Source organism: Patiria miniata, unplaced genomic scaffold (assembly GCF_015706575.1).
Source record: "Patiria miniata isolate m_02_andy unplaced genomic scaffold, ASM1570657v1 HiC_scaffold_3, whole genome shotgun sequence".
In the NCBI taxonomy this organism is placed as follows: domain Eukaryota; kingdom Metazoa; phylum Echinodermata; class Asteroidea; order Valvatida; family Asterinidae; genus Patiria; species Patiria miniata.
Window position 1 is genome coordinate 21993753 of NW_024037069.1, and position 18608 is coordinate 22012360.

At 40.7% G+C, this 18608-nt stretch overlaps 1 protein-coding gene across 3 annotated transcripts; it reads right to left on the minus strand.

Annotated features, from left to right (window-relative positions):
* Positions 1-6057: 6057 nt before the first annotated feature.
* Positions 6058-17869, minus strand: LOC119738195 (L-methionine gamma-lyase-like). Of its 3 annotated transcripts, XM_038212953.1 has the most exons (10): positions 17792-17869; positions 15621-15924; positions 13791-13949; positions 12470-12604; positions 11112-11284; positions 10482-10593; positions 9659-9772; positions 9419-9553; positions 8943-9088; positions 8218-8281 (listed from the first exon to the last, which is right to left on the minus strand). In XM_038212953.1, the coding sequence occupies exons 2-10, from the start codon at positions 15873-15875 to the stop codon at positions 8218-8220; spliced, it is 1293 nt and encodes a 430-aa protein (XP_038068881.1). In that variant the 5' UTR covers positions 15876-15924; positions 17792-17869. The 3 variants fall into 3 exon arrangements, with proteins under 3 accessions (XP_038068880.1, XP_038068881.1, XP_038068882.1); XM_038212952.1 differs by lacking the exon at positions 17792-17869 and having other exon boundaries at positions 6058-8281; positions 15621-15875; XM_038212954.1 differs by lacking the exon at positions 8218-8281 and having other exon boundaries at positions 8997-9111.
* Positions 17870-18608: the final 739 nt, after the last annotated feature.

Consider the following 18608-nt stretch of genomic DNA (forward strand, 5'->3'; position numbering starts at 1 on the left):
CATCTTTTTGGAAGTCCATGAGCACAAGTTGTTCAGTCTAGGTACCACATGGTCTGAAATTAACTCACCGCGATACTTGCAAGCAGAGTAATTTAAAAACCAAATAATAATCTTTTGGCGAAAGGAGACGCCACTCGTTAGCCGTTTAACTGGTTTTATAACGTTTTTCTTGAAAGAGGGGAGGGCCACTTCAGTGGCAGGAAAACAATACTGAACGCCTTCATCCTCAATGCTTTAATTTCAAAACGCTTTCCTCTTCACAAATTAATGAATTCATGACATACAATCTATGGCTAACAGTAACAACCACAACGTGCGAGTTTCAACCGGTTTTCATCCAATGTTCGGTTTATGTGCTTAGACTTTGGGAGTTCCGAAACCGTCTTCAGATTTAAATCTGTCTTCGTACTCATCAAATGAAACATTTCCCCCACAGTTGTCTGCTCAAGCTCTCAAAAGTCATCACAATGACTTCATTTTTAAAAAAATCTCCTAAAATACAACATGACCGGGTTGTAATCATATCAATCACAAGACGTCCGGTCTTCAGTCAAGACCCAATCAAGCTATCAAATGAACTGTTATTAGTGACAAAGGCATGTCTTTGTCGTTGTTCATTCCTTAATAGCAAGCGACCTTGCTTTTGATTGGAATTGTGGTTGAACCGACAACCCTATACACCATTATTTGACCTCAGCTGCTACAACCAATTTACTGAAGAACAAAGCAAGTGATGAAACATGTTCTACACGCATAAACAAAAACCTTCGAAGACCGCCAATTTGTCCAAATAATGGTGCTCTCTCGGGACTTGGTCTATAAAGTTGTTGGCTTTGAAGGAAAACACCTCCCATGTGACTTGTTCGTTTTATTGATTTATTGCTCCCCACAAAATTATTTTTCATGGGAAAAATGTATAGGCCAGAACACGAGCGCATGATAGCCTGTTGTAACCTCACCCAAAGAATATGTTCTAAAGAGATACTTGTTTGCAATTGTTTGCATTGTATCATGGAATTGAAGCAGTTGAACTTTATCTTCTAGTGAGAAGGTGGGGCACTCCCCCCCCCCCCCCTCCCCCGACGAGAGGGAGAGGGGCACACTTCTGAAAGAACAAATTTTAAGTAAGAATAATTATGGGGAAAGAATGTTGCAACCTGACGCCATTTTTTTTTTCATATGTCATCTCCATAATAAACGCCAGTCATTGCAAACATGTTGAAAATGAATCTGGGACTGAGAAACATTTCCAATTTTGTTAGGAAATACTTGGGAAAATTGTCTTGACTCTCCATAGACTTTGTACACAACCGCTTCAGTGGTGTCTGGATACTACATTCTTTCCGAATATGGAATCATAAACTTTAAAATGGTTTTTGTTTAAACAGTCAAAAAAATACCTTGCTTGCGCATAGTGCACTCGGGCTTATGGACAAAGACAAGGCCACATCAGTGAGGGCGCACTGTTCAAGCTGTCTATACCACTGGCTTCGCTTTCTAGGGAGAAGTATTTTTTTCAAGGGTATCTCAGCCCTTGAACCCCCCCCCCCCCCACTTTTATCGATCTGGGTTACAGGAAAATGTCCAGGGTTATACTGAAACTTCATCCTCGCGAGACAGGTATGGGAAATACATGCAATATAAAAGTTTCTTATCGAAAACCCACGTCTGTCTTTCAAAGGAATTAAGATATTTTTTTCAAGAAGCGATAATATCAGGTGGGCTTTTGATGGAGTTTCATTCTGTTGTGGCGTCAGATGGTGGCCCATCATTTGATTTCCAGATGCATATTTTCATAGGGTTGAGTAAATATTTATTTAGCAGTGGGGCAATGCTTATTTTTGCAAGTCGGATTTATAGGGCGGGGGAGCGCACTTTCATGTTTTGTGACAGTCATGTTCTAGCCGACCTATACATGGATGTTGTATAAACAGGCGTAGGGGCGCGATGAGGTCATGGGCCAGAAAGTGCGTGTAGACTGGTGGGATCATCGGGGGAAAAACTGCATACATTTTTGCAAAAAGATCACACCAGTTGAGATCTGTATATCAAACTGTTTTCCAAATGTTCAGAGAAATGAGTTCTCGACTTTTGAAAATAAATGCAAACAAACAAGACCAGACCACTAGTTTTTATCCTGGGGCCACTTGACCAGTTTTCCGCCCCAGCTTTACTAGATAAGCGCAATCTGATGTCTACCCAGGTACCCCATGTAATTGTTTTGTTATTTCTGATTTGATATAATTTTTGTTTGCGCCATGAGCGTCATTTATGGCGGATAATGGCGCGGTATAAATTTCCGTTATTATTATTATTATAATATAGAGAAAAGCTATGATCGTAGTAACGGATGTGAGACAAGGGATGGGTATATCCCCGCCTGACTAAACGGGGGGGGGGGGGGGGGCAAAAAAAGGAACCCGGCCCTTTTTTTCTTTTGAGTGACATCGCAATAAAGGCAGGCACTGCGTACACCACCATCAGTTCCTAAAACAAAATTGGTTAAAGTGGTCAGAAATTGCCTCAGATCGCACCACAGAGCGTATAAGCTATTGCGCCGATACGTAGCGTAACGGGATTTTTTTTTACAAAAAAATACAATGCGCATTTAGATATCGCACATTTTATGCTCAACAGCTCAAGGCGTTATATCTTTATGACCCCTGTTCATCGGGTCCATGAACCTTTGCCCACCTTTGCCCTCACACAGGTACCCATCCTGCGTGCATGGAGACGTGCAATCACTGCAAAGTGGAGAAAAATGTCTTGCCCAAGGACACACGTACACGCACCACGTAACCCCAGGCTGGACTCGGACCCACAACCTGCAGAATTACCGACAGAGGTTGCATGAGTTTGATGCTCCAGACCACGAGGCCAGGGCACTCCACGTTTTGAGTTGGCGCTTCTGTATACTGAACTGGAGAAAAATCTGGTGAGTTTAGAAAAGAAAAGAAGTTTGAGATGGAAAAACACAACTATAAAGGTGGCTGCTGACTCCAAGTCCCACAACTATTTTATAACTTAAATACGCGTTGTGTTTCGATATGGGTATTCAATTATCACTCCCCCTTTTCTTTTGACATATCTTCCAAGTTAAGCAATTACACGGAAAAAAGTTGGTACCCAACAGGAAAGTCCTATAATTACACATCGAGGGCATCCAGGGTCACATAAGGTCAGACAAGTCACCAGAAATGGACTAACCTTGCTGAGGGCCTTGGTATTTTCCCGGGGGTGTCAGACTTTATGAGCTAAATGACTTCCTTGGGCGGCTGAGAAAGCAAGGCCTTTTGTTTAACCCAAACGGGAGGACAAATATACAGGATGTCTAAAAAGACAACCTCAAAGCCCCCTCTTTTTCACCGCTTTAATACCTCGCAAAGTTAAAATTGAATATGTGGAGAGTATAGATAAATAGCTTTTTACCAACAGAAGAATCTTTCCAATCGGGTAAATATTTGTTGAGTTATGGCCCATTCAAAATTAGTGCCGATTTTTGTATCTGTCCATGGTCTAAATCAAGTTTAGTCTTTCGAACAATAAAACTGTAACAAAACCTTGTTTCTTTCTTCTAGCAAAAAAGGGATCATAACATGAAGCCTTTCCACCAATTTTAATATCAACAAACAAAATGCCAAGAGGGTCAACTTTCTTTTGCTCACATGTACTTTCAATCACGTATTGGCGACAACCCCCTCTCTTGACCTCCCACCTACATTTTTGTGTTCATCTTGGTTCCCGCCGCGCCCACATCACATCTTCTAAAAGCCACAAATCTGTTTTTAAGCCCAACATATCACGCAAGGTCGCACCAAAAAAAGTACAACCCTGAAATATGATGTTCAATTTGTAGTCACTTGGTGCTGAAAACGTTCCGTCGTCTCAGAGGTCAATTGGAAGGGCCTACATGTACACGCAACATTCTGTTTGTCCTCGCTCATTGTGTGGAAGTGCAACGTGGTCTTTTTTTATCAGGCATGCAACTTGGAAGAAACAAAAAAAAACGAAAATCCAAACTTTACAATACTTCGTTCAGTGTTTTTCAATTTTTAATGGCATGAAAAACGAGAAAATCAGCTGAACGTTGCATGCCTGTTTTGTGGATGGACCCTCTCGGTCTTTCCAAAAACTCGGCTTCGTTTCCAGCAGCTCTGGGCACGATTAGGCTTCAGAAACTTCTGGAAGCCTCTTGTGCATAAGCAAAATGAACATAATCTAACATGTGGCACATTTCTGTGTAACCGTCAAAATAACTTAATAAGGATCCAATATATACTAAGTCCAAACATGTGGTATTTACCTCAGGGTCCAGAAACTAGAACACAATGCATGGGTTTAGAAAACACCCAATAGGAAAAACGGGGCGATCAGGCAACATCAAGAGATTTTTCATGTTCTTAATTGAAAATCCATGTCAAACTGTTAGAATGCATATGGCAGACATTCCGGTAAGTTCCATGAAGGCAACCACATTCAATGACTCGAGGGGGATTATCAAGGGCGAGACTTAAAACTTCTCTAAGAGGCACGTGCATCGGGAATCGAAGTCATATATCGCGCTTTAAAGCTAAAACTGTTTCATTTTCTGTTGCATTTCCAAGTACGAAACTCCGTGTCATTTTGTGGCAAATATACAGTGAACAAGACAAAGGATGTATACAGTGGCGCACCCGGGGGGGGGGGGGGTGATCGGGGTGCTTGAAGCCCCTCCCCCCACCCCAAGCAGTTGTCAATTTTTTTTGTCCAACGATTTGACCTTGATGGCCGAGTAGTATAATAGGGTGTAAGTGGCGCCACCAACGTCAAAATAGTCCGCCCCCGAAAAAAAACCTTTTGAAAAAAATTGTGAGCCGCCCCCCCAAGTCAAAGCCTGGATGCGCTACTAGATGTATACAAGGAGCTTGACTTTAAAGTTTCCATTTTCGCAGATGGTGTGTAGACCCTATAGATAAAAGAACGCAGGGTTTCGCATATACACGCGTTATTAAACGTAGACTAAAAGCCTAGACAGAAATAGTCTTCATCAATATTTGAGCCAACTAGGTGCTCACCTTTGACATGAACCTGTAACCAGTGTCTGGTCTGAACAGCGGCGTAGCCAGGTTCTCATCACCATGAAGGGGGGGGGCTGAATGTTACGGGGCGGGATTTCTTAGACCCGTACTAAATGTAGTTACTTATTTTCCCGGGGCGACTGAGGAAGCCAAGATTTTTTTTTAAGGAGAGAGCGTGCGCCCATACGCCCCCCCCCCCCCGCCGCTCAGTGGTCTGAGTATTATAAAAGCGTCGGAAAATGCCAATTCATGCACGCTTTTACGAATCGTCCCACGTGTTAAAGCTATATAGCGCCCTCTTTAAGCCAACTTAGAGAAATCGCTGTAAATTGTGATCAGTTGCGGACGTGACGTACTGTATATGCTCTTATTGGATAAGAGTGGCAAGAGGGCGTAGCCGTATCTTGGTGCTTGCTTTCATTGGTTGATTGTGGTGCTCGTCGATTTGTCGTTGCCAAGTAGGCGTGGTCTCAAATTTGCCCGCTCTCGTTGGTTGGTTGGCAAGGCGGCGCGCAATTTATGTTGCCGAACTAGGCTATTCTTCGCTAAAAGTCCAATGGATAATTTACCATGAAAGGTACTTCGTATAATAGCATTAATTGTAGGTATAGTTTGGCGGATGTGTGGAGTATTTTGATGTCCTAATGAAACGCTTCATTCCACAGAATCAGAGTGAATCGACGTATTATTGTGTCAAGGGAACTACTTCAAAACGAACTTTTCCGAAAGCTGGTTCACAACGATAAACGGAAGTTTTCAGCTTGTAGGCCCCCATAGATTTTCTGGGAGTACACTATTTTGGACTGAAGCAACCTCTAAACCAGAGTTTTGAAAGAAGTACAGTGACCCAAAACTTGTTGGTGTAAATATTCAGCAGATTGAAAATGAGATATTCGCTTGATCCCGGGAACGAGGCTGGACTAAAAGTAGCCTATATGTTCCCCCAGACAAGGTGACAGTAAACTTTATAAACTGGAAATCATGAAGCCACATTAAAATGGACACTTCTTGCTGATTCTCTTTAATGGAAAATCAGCTTAAGGGTGCATAACCCCATTATTTCAATAATATTTTGAAAAACAAGATTTAAATATCAGGTCATATTTCATCATCGATGATTAAAATGGTTATTATAATTTGGAATAACTTTGATTACAATAAGTGGTTTCAAACTTCTTGTAAGTTCGACCTGTTTAAAAAAAAATGACAAAAATCTCTTACGCAACAATAGCCTGTCAAATAAAAAAAAATCATCAACAAATAACTTTGAATACAATAAAGTGTGTTCAAACTTCTTGTAAGTTGTACCCGTTTATAACAAAATGACAAAATCTCCTAGGTAAATAGACTGTCAAAAAAACCATAAACAAATAACTTTGAATACAATAAGTGTGTTCGACCTTCTTGTATGTTGGGCCCCATTACAAAAAAATTACAAATTCTCCTACGTAAATAGACGGTTACACAAGAAATTTCATAAAGAAATCAATAATCAAATTTTAGACGGGACATCATCTGGCATGCTTTGCATATTTTGTCTGAAATATACGGATAAGTAAAATCCATGAATTTAAAAATAACTATTACATGGAATATTACCTAGAACCGTATTTCATTTATAAATCTAATAAAAAGCAAATCTCTTAATGGTTCTTGACAAAGGGCACCGGATGAAAAATACAAAAGAATTTCAAGTTTTGAAGAAACAAAAAAAATGAAGAGGTTAAACTAAAAATGTTAACCGTTAGGTATCATACCGTCATACGGACATCCCCCCCCCCACCTCCCAGCGGATGGACTGTGCTAACCTTGGACCACTTGTGGAATACTCAGAACAAAGGGAACAGAACCCACTAGGAAAATCTTTAGAAGAAAAGGGGCACCCCACAACGAAATCTTTAGAAATAGGGACATACAGACAACAATTATGTTCCTGGAAGAATTTGAACAGACAGCACTCCTTAACAGCTGACCAGAAACCGAGTGTGTGGCTCCGGTATGTGGATGATATCTTCATCGTGTGGCTGCACGGCACTGAGAACCTCCATCTGTTTCCCAGCAGATGGGAGTTCTGGGGTAGGAGCATTGTTGTCCTTTTATCCCTTTTCTTAAAGATTTCACTTGTGGGGTACCGTTTTTCTAAAAATTTCACTTGTGGGGTGCCGTTCCCTTTGTACGAGTAACCCACAAGTACCTCTGGTGTGTTACGGTCATACAGTATTAAGGACTGGTTAGTGTCTCCAAAGGCTTCGTTTAGGCGACACAAAAATTACAAATTCTCCGACTTAAATATACTGTTAAACAAGACATTTCATAAACAAATAAATTTGAATACAATAAGTGTGTTCATGGGCCTACCTTTTGTAAGTTGGATGATCCGTTTACAAAAAAAAATAATACAAATTCTCCTACGTAAACAGACTGTTACACAAGAAATTTCATAAAGAAATCCCTAATCAAATTTCAGATTGCTTCGCATAATTCTAAAATAAGTAAAATCCATGAATTCAAAAATAAACACGATATCAATGTTTTTGTTATTACCTGGAACAGTATTTCACTTATCAATATAATAAAAAGAAAATATCTTAATGGTTCTACGCAAAGTGCACCGGAAGAAAATGTAACAAAATTAATTTTTTGAAGAAAAAAAAACCCTGATAAAATGATGTTGAAATATATCTTTTCCTTCCACCATTGAAAATATAAAATCCGATTTAAAAATATTGTGGAGATATGCGTTTCTCCTTTCCTGCAGAAGAATAAACTTAAGCTGCAGATTATTTCAAGAAAAAATACAGGGCTGAAAATTTTTTTTTTACACTTTTTCAGAGGCATATTTTTTCAAAATCGAAGAGACATGTTGAAATTGATTTAAAATATTCCTAAACTACAAGCTCTTGGTCATATGTGGTGAAAACGGCGTTGAAAATAAAGCTCAAGTTAAGAAAAAGCGGCTATATACAGAAGAATGGTCAAACATTTATTTGTCCATTTTTACGGCAGTCATGTAGACCTTATTACAATTGTTGCAGTTTGTGCGTGCTGTGCTATTGTGTTGACCACATCTCATAGGCATGGTTCAAAGAGATGACGAATGTAGCTTGTGCAATTTGTCCGTTTTGTTTTCTTCCATCAATCCAGACGTCATCTCTAGGGCCTAGACCTTGGCCAAAGCTTGCTCAAGATCCCGGATCAGGTCGTCGACATTCTCTATGCCAACACTGAAACAGAGAACAACATACGTTAATTGTAACTGAGAAGTGGGAAGCAACTCTCGATTTCAAAGATGGCACAATGTAAATCTAATGAAATTGGAGGTTTAAACGCCCCCCCCCCCTCCTTTTTATCACTCGGAATTGATTGTTGTTATGACATCTGGATGCTGTGTAGATGCATTCATGCTTAGAACAGATGCAAAGATCAGTGCAGTTGTTTATCCTTGTTCCACTGAAAACAAAGGATTTCTTCGGGACCCGATGAATAGATTTAACATCGCGCATGCTAAACCTAATCCTTAGATGGAATTTGCGTCGGGTGATGCAAATTTACGTTCACCGATGTATACTTTATACTCAGTGTGTTACCCCCTGAGTGAAAGTGGGAAAACATCACTCGGGTGGGACTCGAACCCACGACCTCCTGCTTTCTAGTGCAGACGTCTTACCACTTGATCACTGTGCTTGCCAGGGTCGGCTGGCTGCTTCGAATCTGATGTATTCAATCTTACAATCGGTGAAGGGCAAAACATAATACACTAAACCTGTTCTTTTATGAAATAGGTGTCAGTTTATCTGACTCCGCGTTGGTATTGGGAAAAAAGTACAGGTGACCCATTTGGGTTTAAACAATTGAAAGTCACAGGCATAACATTGACACCCTTACCTGAATCTGATGAGGCCGTCCGATATGCTCCCTTTCTGCCTGTCCTCGGATGTCATGAGGTAAGGACCGTGGGTCATAGTAGCCGGATGCTCGATGAGGGACTCGGTGGAGCCAAGGGACACAGCAAGGGTGATCAGCTTCACCGACTGAAAAGTCAAGTGATTAGGGCCTATAGTCTATTGACTTGTGGCGTTATAGTAATAATAATGATAATGTGGTGCTTATACAGCGCTTTATACGAAGGGTCTCAAAACACATTTAACCCCTTTTTACCGCAATTGTTACCCCTGTTCATCTGTTCATGAGGCCAGTTTTTTCCTCAACCAACTCGAGATGAGTGCAATTTGATCTGTACTTCCTTAGCGGAGAGAGGCGAGTGTAGTAAACTGTCTTGCCCAAGAACAACCGCACCATGTTCCTCCTCAAGGTTCGAGAGCAAGTGGCATTTTGCAGTCTCTTGTTGCACAGGAACTTACCTCGACCAGTGTCTTGGCGGCTTGCAGACCGTCTGCAACCTCGAAGACGACCATTCCACCGAAGGCCGACATCTGTTTCTTGGCTACCTCGTGTTGGGGATGGGACGGCAGGCCAGGGTAGTACACCTTGCTGATCTGAAGAAATGTCATGAAAAAGATATAGGTGGTAAAGCTTCCCAAAACACAGATAATACAACAGGCAAATAAGGGAAACGTGAAAAGGGAATGATCTTTAATTACCTTGGAATGCTGTTCAAGATACTGTGCAATCTTCAGTCCGTTTTGGCTGTGCTTCTCCATCCGTAGGGGCAGTGTGCGCACACCGCGCAGCAGCAGGAAAGCATCGAATGGCGACTGCGAGTGGAAGTTAAATAAGGCATAAGGCGGGGATTTTTATCTTAAATTAAAGACTACTCCCAGAACAAAATACGGAAATCACCAGAGTTGTAATAAAGTCACTTTAAAAGTCATCACAAGTCATCCAGTCTCAAGTCAAGCTATTCAAATGGACTGTGACAAAGGAATTTCTTTGCCATTGTTCATCTCTTGCGACTTGTGAATTGACTTGTCATTCAATTTGTGATTGACTTGTGATAGACATGATTACATCTCTAGAAATCATAGTACAGATGTCTCAAGTCTGGACATCATTTTGTAAAATCATCGCGTCAGTGCAACAAGGTCGTAACTCCATTCTGTAACAAAATCGTATCTCGCGCGAATACGCTCCGTGCAACAAGGTCGTATCTCGACATCTATTGACTTTGCGTATACATCCCGGTTATTTTAAGCGAGATACGACCTTTTGACCTTCTGAAACTTGCATTTTGCGATCATGCCATTTTAGGAGATACGACCTTGTTGCACTGACGCGACGAAATTTGAAAACAAACCAACCAAAAAATCTTAAAAAGTGGGTAATTTCATGCTATTGGTGTCACATTCTATTTGTTGAGGCCGCTTTTGTGGTTTGCCGAAAATTCAAGGAAAATTATTGAAGGGAGGAATTTGTAATACAGGACTGGAGCCCTCTACTAAAGCACCTTCGATCTGAGTGACTTACCAGACAGTTCCCTGTCTGCCTCAGGAACTCACCGACCCCAAACAGAATCTCCTCATCCCTGGTGCTCATGGAACCAGCCACGATGTCACTGTGACCTCCTATGTACTTGGTACTGAGGACATGGCAAGAAAACAAGGACTATAGGCAATAGACCATTATCATGTTGCGGCCATCTTGATTTTTGCCATTCAAATCACCGTTAACCAAAATGAGGCCAGAAGGTCAAGTAGTCTGGTTCCTTTTTGAACAAAAAACAAAATCATTCAGTACTGTTATTGGATACAGGGAACATGGCTGAAATGGTGGCAGCATGATAAAGGCCTACAGACCAAACCTTCAGCCCCCCCCCCCTCGTGGTGCTTTGGCCAACCACAACCGTGACTAATATCCGACATGTGTGCACAAAAATGCCGACATGGGTGCATGCGTGTATGATGCCCACTGCTGGAACATGCAGTGTGGCATTGGAAAGGCGCACCTGTTTGGGTGCACCTGTTCAGTTTGGTGGGCAGGGCTTCGGTCTATTGACCCCATACAGGATAGGTGATGACCACCCACAAGAGCTCCAGTGAAATTTAAAACAAATACATAAATATGAAAAATATACAAGCCAACAAGTCTGTCCCTTACCAACTGTTTATTGAAATGTCCACTCCAAACTCCAGAGGGCGCTGCACACACGGCGAGCCGAAGGTGGAGTCCACTACGCTGATCGCCAAGGGAACGGTCTTGGCGACATCAGCAAATGCCTTCAAGTCGAGGACGGCCAGGCAGGGATTGCATGGGGTCTCCCCGTAAAATATCTGAGGAAACAAAAGTTCAACAATTGCAAGAAAATGTTGGCTGAGCATTTGAGTTCACTATACAAACTTTGTTTTCCTGCCAACAACCTGTTAATGAAGTCTGAGGAAAAATATTTGAAAATTCCATGGAATATGGAATATTTTTGATAATATTGATTTTTTTGATTTGGATTATAAAAATGGGGGATTGATTTTCAATAACAGAGTAGCACTTTCTCATTGTAAGTAGCTGAAACTTTTAATTCATCAAATACTACATACAGGAGATATTTTTTTTATATATGTATGTTCTGTGCACTATAATTTACAAATATGTTTCTAAAAAGCAGATCAACATTTTCTTCCGGTATAAAACATGGACTTTTGCTTTTGCTCAAATAAAAATTGAATTCTAAAATTGAATTACTCAAACTCAGCATTGCTGAGATGGAAACATTCATCTCAATATAATACATGTAAATTTCTAATTTCTTTACATACCTAAGACATGAAATCCCTTTTTGTGGTTAATTTAATTGAACATTGCACTTCTTTAAACATTACAAAAATCTTCCATGCTATTCGGAATAACTGAGGGCGCTATCACTATGATGTAATTCCAGGAAGACACTGTTCAGTTTAGGAGTGTTTTGTTCAAATTATGAATCCAAAATTTGCTCATTGAAAACATTTGTGAGAAAGGGTTGCTCATTGGCTTACTGCCATGTCCTTGCACAACAACGAATCACCAACGAAAAGAAAATTTATTAACAGCAAAATATCCAAAATTGTAGCAACTTTTTGTGCTGAAATAGATGCAACATTGAGGTTTCTGCCCAGAACGACATTACAGTTTAGCTCAAGAATAATTGCCATTCGCATAAAAACCAAGAAGGCACCAAAATACCCTTTAAAATGGCAACACAAAAATTGAAAATAAGGTGAAATGGGACACAAGGGTGCATTTACAATGATTGCATTAACAAAAAATGACATTGCATGGGCCCTTTTAACCCTTGAAATAGAATGAGAATGACAAGATAAGTTTGCGGTGACACCATGTGAATAAATCTCTTTTGTGAGTACGTGTGGTTCTGAAAAGAACCAGAGGGACTCAACGTTTCGAACAGTGTGCTCTGCCCGTCGTCAGGAAAATGAGGACGAATGAGAATTAAAGAAATAGTGGGACACATGATTGATAATCACCTTGGTGTTGGGTTTGATGGCTTTTTTGTACTCCTCAATGTCGCATGCTTTGACGAACGTCACCTCGATGCCGTAGTTTGGCAGCACGCTTTTCATCATGGCATACGTACCAGAATAGGCTGAATCTGGTGCAATCTGAGATAGTTGTTCAAATAACAAACACTCAAAAATGAAATGATAAGCCATTGGGGAAAAAAGTTGCCATGGGTTGGTGATTAGATAAAATTTGATATCAAACCCTGAAGTACATGTGTGAGCAAAGCCAACAAGATGAAATCAACAGCTGCAAGCGCTTGGGTTACAGGCCGTTTTTAAAAAAATATAAATACTACAGCGTACTGTACATTCTTTCTATGGCATTGGAAAACTCATATGACATGTATGAGAAAAATATCATTGAGACTCAAGTTTGGGAGATCCAGACTCATTTCTCAAAACTTGTTTGGATCACACTATCAATCGAAAATAGAACCAAAAAATCTTCAAATGTACTTAAAATTGTTTGTCACTAATGCAAGAATTTTTAGATTTATTGTGAGCACTAGGTTTCTTACAATACACCATATATTTAGTTCCATCTCAACTTGAACATTTGAGGTAAATTGTGCTGGGAAAGGAAAACATTTCAAACTTTCTTCTCAGCACAAATGAAAAAGCCACACACAGATGTCTAAGCTTTAGGAGAAACAGGAGTGTGAAGGAATGTATAACATTAGTTATATAATTTCCCCTTAAAAATTGCTAGGCCCCAAAATGGCGCTTAAAACCACTTCGCGCCGGGATTATTTTTGCCCCAAATTTCAATTTTTCGCACAAGGCAAAATTTTCCAGCCAACTTCTGATGTAGGCTACAGCCAAACGCCACAAACATTAATTCGCAAGACTCATTTCAACAGGATTTGTACAATATTTCTTGCCGAAACCTCATGTTTCAAAACTCCGGGGTGTGCAATGGAGCGTAAATTATACAACAATAGGCCGTGTACAACGGCCAAATCAAGATCAACACACAGTCCGCCTCCACAGACTTCACAAACTTTGTGTGTGTGTACAAAAGACACGAGGGATTAGCATGTTTATGTGTCACAACCGGAGGCGAGTCGAGGCAATCTTGACGTCTTAACCGGTCAGTCGCACCTTAAGCCAGTGCGTGTTATCACGTCCTCTGCCGACACGAACTGGTTAAGGACTATGTGAGTGTATATTACTTCTGGATGGAAGGGCAATGTATTCGATTTCTGTACTTTCGAATGTTAAGCACACACAGGTCTTCATCAAATTATTAAAAGCCATAGGTCATTTAACTTTATATATACATTACCACATGGTCGCCGGTTTTAAGCAGAGCCAGTAGAGTAGTCGCGATGGCTCCCATGCCGCTTGAGAACACCAACGTGCCAACACCGCCCTCTAGTGAATTGATGGCATGAGCGGCTGAATCGCAGGAGTGGTTCGCTAGCCTGCTGTAGATATAGCCATCCTAATAATGAACATACCAGACATGCACTTATTTTTTATTGGCCTATGTGACCCAATTTTAAATTTTTTTGAGGAGGGTGGGGGAGATTGCTATTCAGGTCTGCTATGCTCTTTTCTTTTGCCCACCAGAATTTTGAACTTAAAAATCAATTATGGTCATGTAATTCACAACTTCTATTATTCCATAAATTCAACTCAGCAAAGCGAAGAACAACTTTGACGATCAAACTTAAATTGTGCTACCTACATTTTGCTGTAAAGCTTTTCAAGTTAAATTTTGCAAAATGTTATGCAAAACATGAATTGGGTTGATTTGCATGATATATTTGTACAATTTTGCCTTCCTGCTGAGCAGTCGAGCACAAAATAATATGTGCACTTGTAAGCCAGAACAGTTGGGTGACATTTTACAATGTATAAAACTACACCTTCAATATACAACGGACACTAAAATGAAAAGAAAGGTCCTGCTTATATTAAGAAAAAAAAATCAGTCTTTGTGTTATGTTGATTTTTTCCTTGCTTTTTTTTTTTGGAGTGGGGGGGGGGGGGAATGAGGTCCCAGATATGTTTGAAAACTGGGTCAGTACGTGTCTGAAAATGGGACTGTCTGAAAAAAAGAAAAAAAAACAGGTAGTTTTTTTTTCAGCCAAATCGTAATTAAATAATTGTCCATGCCATTGGCCAATGAATTTGTCTGTGTGCCTTGACTGATGCACCGACTTCACGAAGAATTTCCTGAAAACGCCAGATGTGCTGGAAACTACTTATGTCGAAAGTTCACTAACCACGATCAAAGTAATCAAAAATGATTATATATCAAACGAAATGATAACTAGTGGAAAGTAAATGCATTAAACAGCCAGCTGTACTGAATGCGTAAACAAGCTCCAGATCGGATCTTGGAGGCTGCGGGCTGTGACGAATGTGTGTTCACACTGATTGTTGGTTGGATGACTGTTAACATTTCTCTCACGAATTACCACATAATATATAATATACTTTGGCACTTGACCTTATTGTGACCTTTAACCCCATAGCTGTAGGTCAGATGAATAGGACACCATGGACATTTTTTAATGTATGACCAAGGCCAACATGTTGACACTTAAGGCCAAAAAAAAATAAGTCGGCCTCTGGTCAGCGTGCACGTCGATTTTAATCATGCGCGTCAATCTTTTTTTTTTCCAAAATGTTCCGCGGTAGCTCCAACAGCGCCCTTTATTTCCGCACCTCCTCAATTTTTTTACCGAAGAGCACCAAGGAATGGGAAATTGCACCAAGGCAAATGATCGAAAGCACCAAGGCAAATTATGGAGGACACCAATGTACATGAGGACACCAAAAAAGCAAAATAGTACCCCACCTTGTCTGTACAATCCAAGCTTGAAGAAAAAGCAAAAAAACCCCAAAAAAACGCGTAGCCGCGTCAATTCTGGAACTTTGGTCTGACCAGAGACCGAATATTTTTTTTTTGTGGTCTAACAGCACTTCTTTTGTCATTTGATTTTGTCTTGCATGTTTTTTTTGCACTCGAGGTCCTAGCCTGGGGTCTAACTTACAATTTACAACACAATTTGATGGCACTGCGCAGTTTTGCTGCAAGATACTGTGAGAGTTGAGCAGTGACAAGATGTTAGACCCAAGTCCCTGAATGAAAAAGACAGCTTACTCTCAAACATTCCATGTACTCGTCCACTTTGTTGATGCTAAACGTCGAGGCCACACTGATGGAAGGCACCAGGGGCGTAGTCAACTCCAGGCCCTTCAGCTTGGACTGGGAGCACACGGCCTTCGTCTCAAGACTCGTCTCCGAGTCAAACCTGTGCATCTCCTCATCCCGACGCAGCTCTGTCTTCGGGTCCTTGATTCCGCCCGAGTCTTGGAAGCTGGAGGGAACCCTCCGAGGTTTTGGAGCATCTTCCATCTTTGGGGTTTTCTGAATGAGTTTTATGCTGAGAGGTGCTCAAGACGATCTGCATTTTTTCATAAATATCAAAAGCCTCACTAGCATTGTCCATAAAATAGCTTTGAATACCTAGCTTTAATAGGCTCATTGGAGACAGTAGACTGACAAATATCCCATGTCATGAACCTAGAGCTAGTATTCCAATCTAGGGCCAAATACTTTCTGTGCGAAAAAAAATTTGGACTGAATTTGTTCCAAAAAAGGATGTTTACATGTATTCACACAATTTAACGTTGTAAAAAAGCCAATATTTAAACTAAAATAATCCCTAAAGAGTAAAGGTAAACTTGTAAGACAAAAGTCATCTGAAACTTGCAGAAAGAATGAAAAAAAAAACACCCTGAATAAGGCCAAAAAAAAAAATCGGTCTCTGGTCAGACCGAAGTTCCGGAATTGATGCGGCGACGCCCTTTTTTTTGTGGTTTTTTTTTTTTTTTTTTCAAGCTTGAATTGTACAGACAAGGTGGGTACTTTGCTTTTTTGTGCCCTCATTATACATTGGTGTTCTCCATAATTTGCCTTGGTGCTCTTTATCATTTGCCTTGGTGTAATTTCCCCATTCCTTGGTGCTCCTTGGTACAAAAATTTGAGGAGGTGCGACGATAGAGGCCGCTGTTGTAGCTTCCGTATTAATTTGAAGAAAAAAAAAAATCGCACGCGCGCTGACCAGAGACTGGAGTATTTTTTTTGGGGCCTAACTAAAGAAAAACACCTAGGCCTAATGCCTTTCCAAAAATTTTCGGAGGCAAATCTTAAAGTGTCATTCTCAGACATCCCTGCTATACTATAAAGAAAAAAGGGTTTACGTATTATAATGTGTGTGTACGTTCACGAGTTGTTCAGGCTGCCCATGGGCATGCCAACACCGCACTGCACGCTGCAATACACCCCCATGCACACACAACCAAGTGCACCCGCACCTGCTATCATGGACCCCTATTGTCCCTCTTTTGTTTGTACTCCAACTTTTTTTAGGAAGATCTCCCATATGTTTTGTACACGATCGTCAATTGTGGGACTTCGAGAATTGTGGACCCTATTGTCCTCTATTGTTCAACATCCCCTATTGAATTCAAAAACAAACTCACAGGACAGCCAACAGGCAATAAAATACACAGGCAATAGATGGCAATACAATATGTAGGGCACTGCCCAGTGCTGACCCGCAGCAAATGGCCATGAAATGCAGTCTGCAGTGGACGCCCACTTTGTTTTGGGGATATTTTTTACCAAAATATCCCCAACCCACACCCACGCACAGAAAGTTGACAGGACAATGAAAATGAACTCCAACCCGTCCCGCCCAACCCTCCCCCATGTCCCATATGTTTGTGCATCTAATTTCTCCGTCAAGGACAACCATAGCCCCATAAATGTGGCCTATTTACTGGACTGCCTATGTTTACGGAGGCAGTCCAGTAAATAGGCCACATTTATGGGGCTAGGACAACCATAGTACGTATTGCTGTCATGTCCCCAGTTTCCAGTACAAGTCATCATAATGGCTACAAATCATGCACGGATACGGGTACAACAAACTACAAAGTTATTCAAAATGCACTGTGGTAGGAATACTCCAAACTTGTTGCACTTCACACAGAAAAATAACTTTGATCAGGTACTCCTAGACCCGTGAACGTGGCTTGTAAACTACGCCACGTTCACGGGTCTAATCAGGTCCATACTCATGACGATACTGTTTACTTTTTGTTATCAACCTCCTCATTCGCTTCTAAAATAGTTTGCAACAAGACAGAACACACAGTGCCAATTGTATAAATTCGATCGAAAGGGAACTAAGCAACCTCAAACTCAAAGTATGGTACCATGGAGGAATGTGTTCTTATTCCTCCATGATGCATGATGGTACTTACCAAAAGTGCTAGTTGTGCAAGTGTAATGTGCTGTTGACCTAGTTGGGAACAAGCAGCTGGACGGCCGTGGCCGGCCGTGGGGCCGGGATCTTGCAAGGTCAGTAAATAATAGACTGGATTCCAGTCTCTCCATATACTTGTGAGCGTGGAGGAATAAGACATTCACGTAGACTAGCCTTGCTCAAGGCGTTCGGCCTTAGTGTCCCATGATCGATGATCGGCCGCTAAATACGTAGACCCCTAACACAGCATGTATAGGGTGAGTAAAAAAAAAAAAGGCGGATTCCCGGCGAACCACAAGAAAAATATTTCGTATTTTGAAAAAAATGTAGCACCAAAAATAATTACGACTGGTAAGCCAATTCAATACTACTTTTAGATGAAAAAAAAAAAACTTCAATTGCTCAATCCGTTCAAATTATATCACCATTTAAATTAACGAAATGACAAAAATCAGTTTCGTTAAAAAAAACCCAAAAAACAATTTATTGTGTGTTCTGAATGTTTGGAACAACAAAGAAAATGACAGAGATTTTTTGTTTCAACAACTGTTGTACATCATATCTTTACTAAAAACCCTGCCTTGGCTAACAATAGGATTTATAAAGTCCACTTTTTTTTTTAAAGACGGGCCTTCAAAAGGACTTTGTTGAATTTTTTTAACTTTTAAACTGAGGTCTCATCGCTGGTGATGCTCGAAGACAATTGTAGCGACAATTCTTGAAATCGCATTTTTGGACGAAACAAATTGATTGGTCAATTCGACTGACATGTTCAAGTTTTTGTAAAACAACAACGCCTTAGCTTAAAGGGCTCC

Bases quoted from the DNA above. Each gene is read 5' to 3' on its own strand.
- LOC119738195 (XM_038212952.1), bottom strand. From the start codon at position 15,875: ATGGAAGATGCTCCAAAACCTCGGAGGGTTCCCTCCAGCTTCCAAGAC. The intron at 13,950-15,620 runs GTAAGCTGTCTT...GTTCATTATTAG, and splicing joins AGTACATGGAATGTTTGAGA to GATGGCTATATCTACAGCAG. The intron at 12,605-13,790 runs GTAATGTATATA...CAACTATCTCAG, and splicing joins TTAAAACCGGCGACCATGTG to ATTGCACCAGATTCAGCCTA.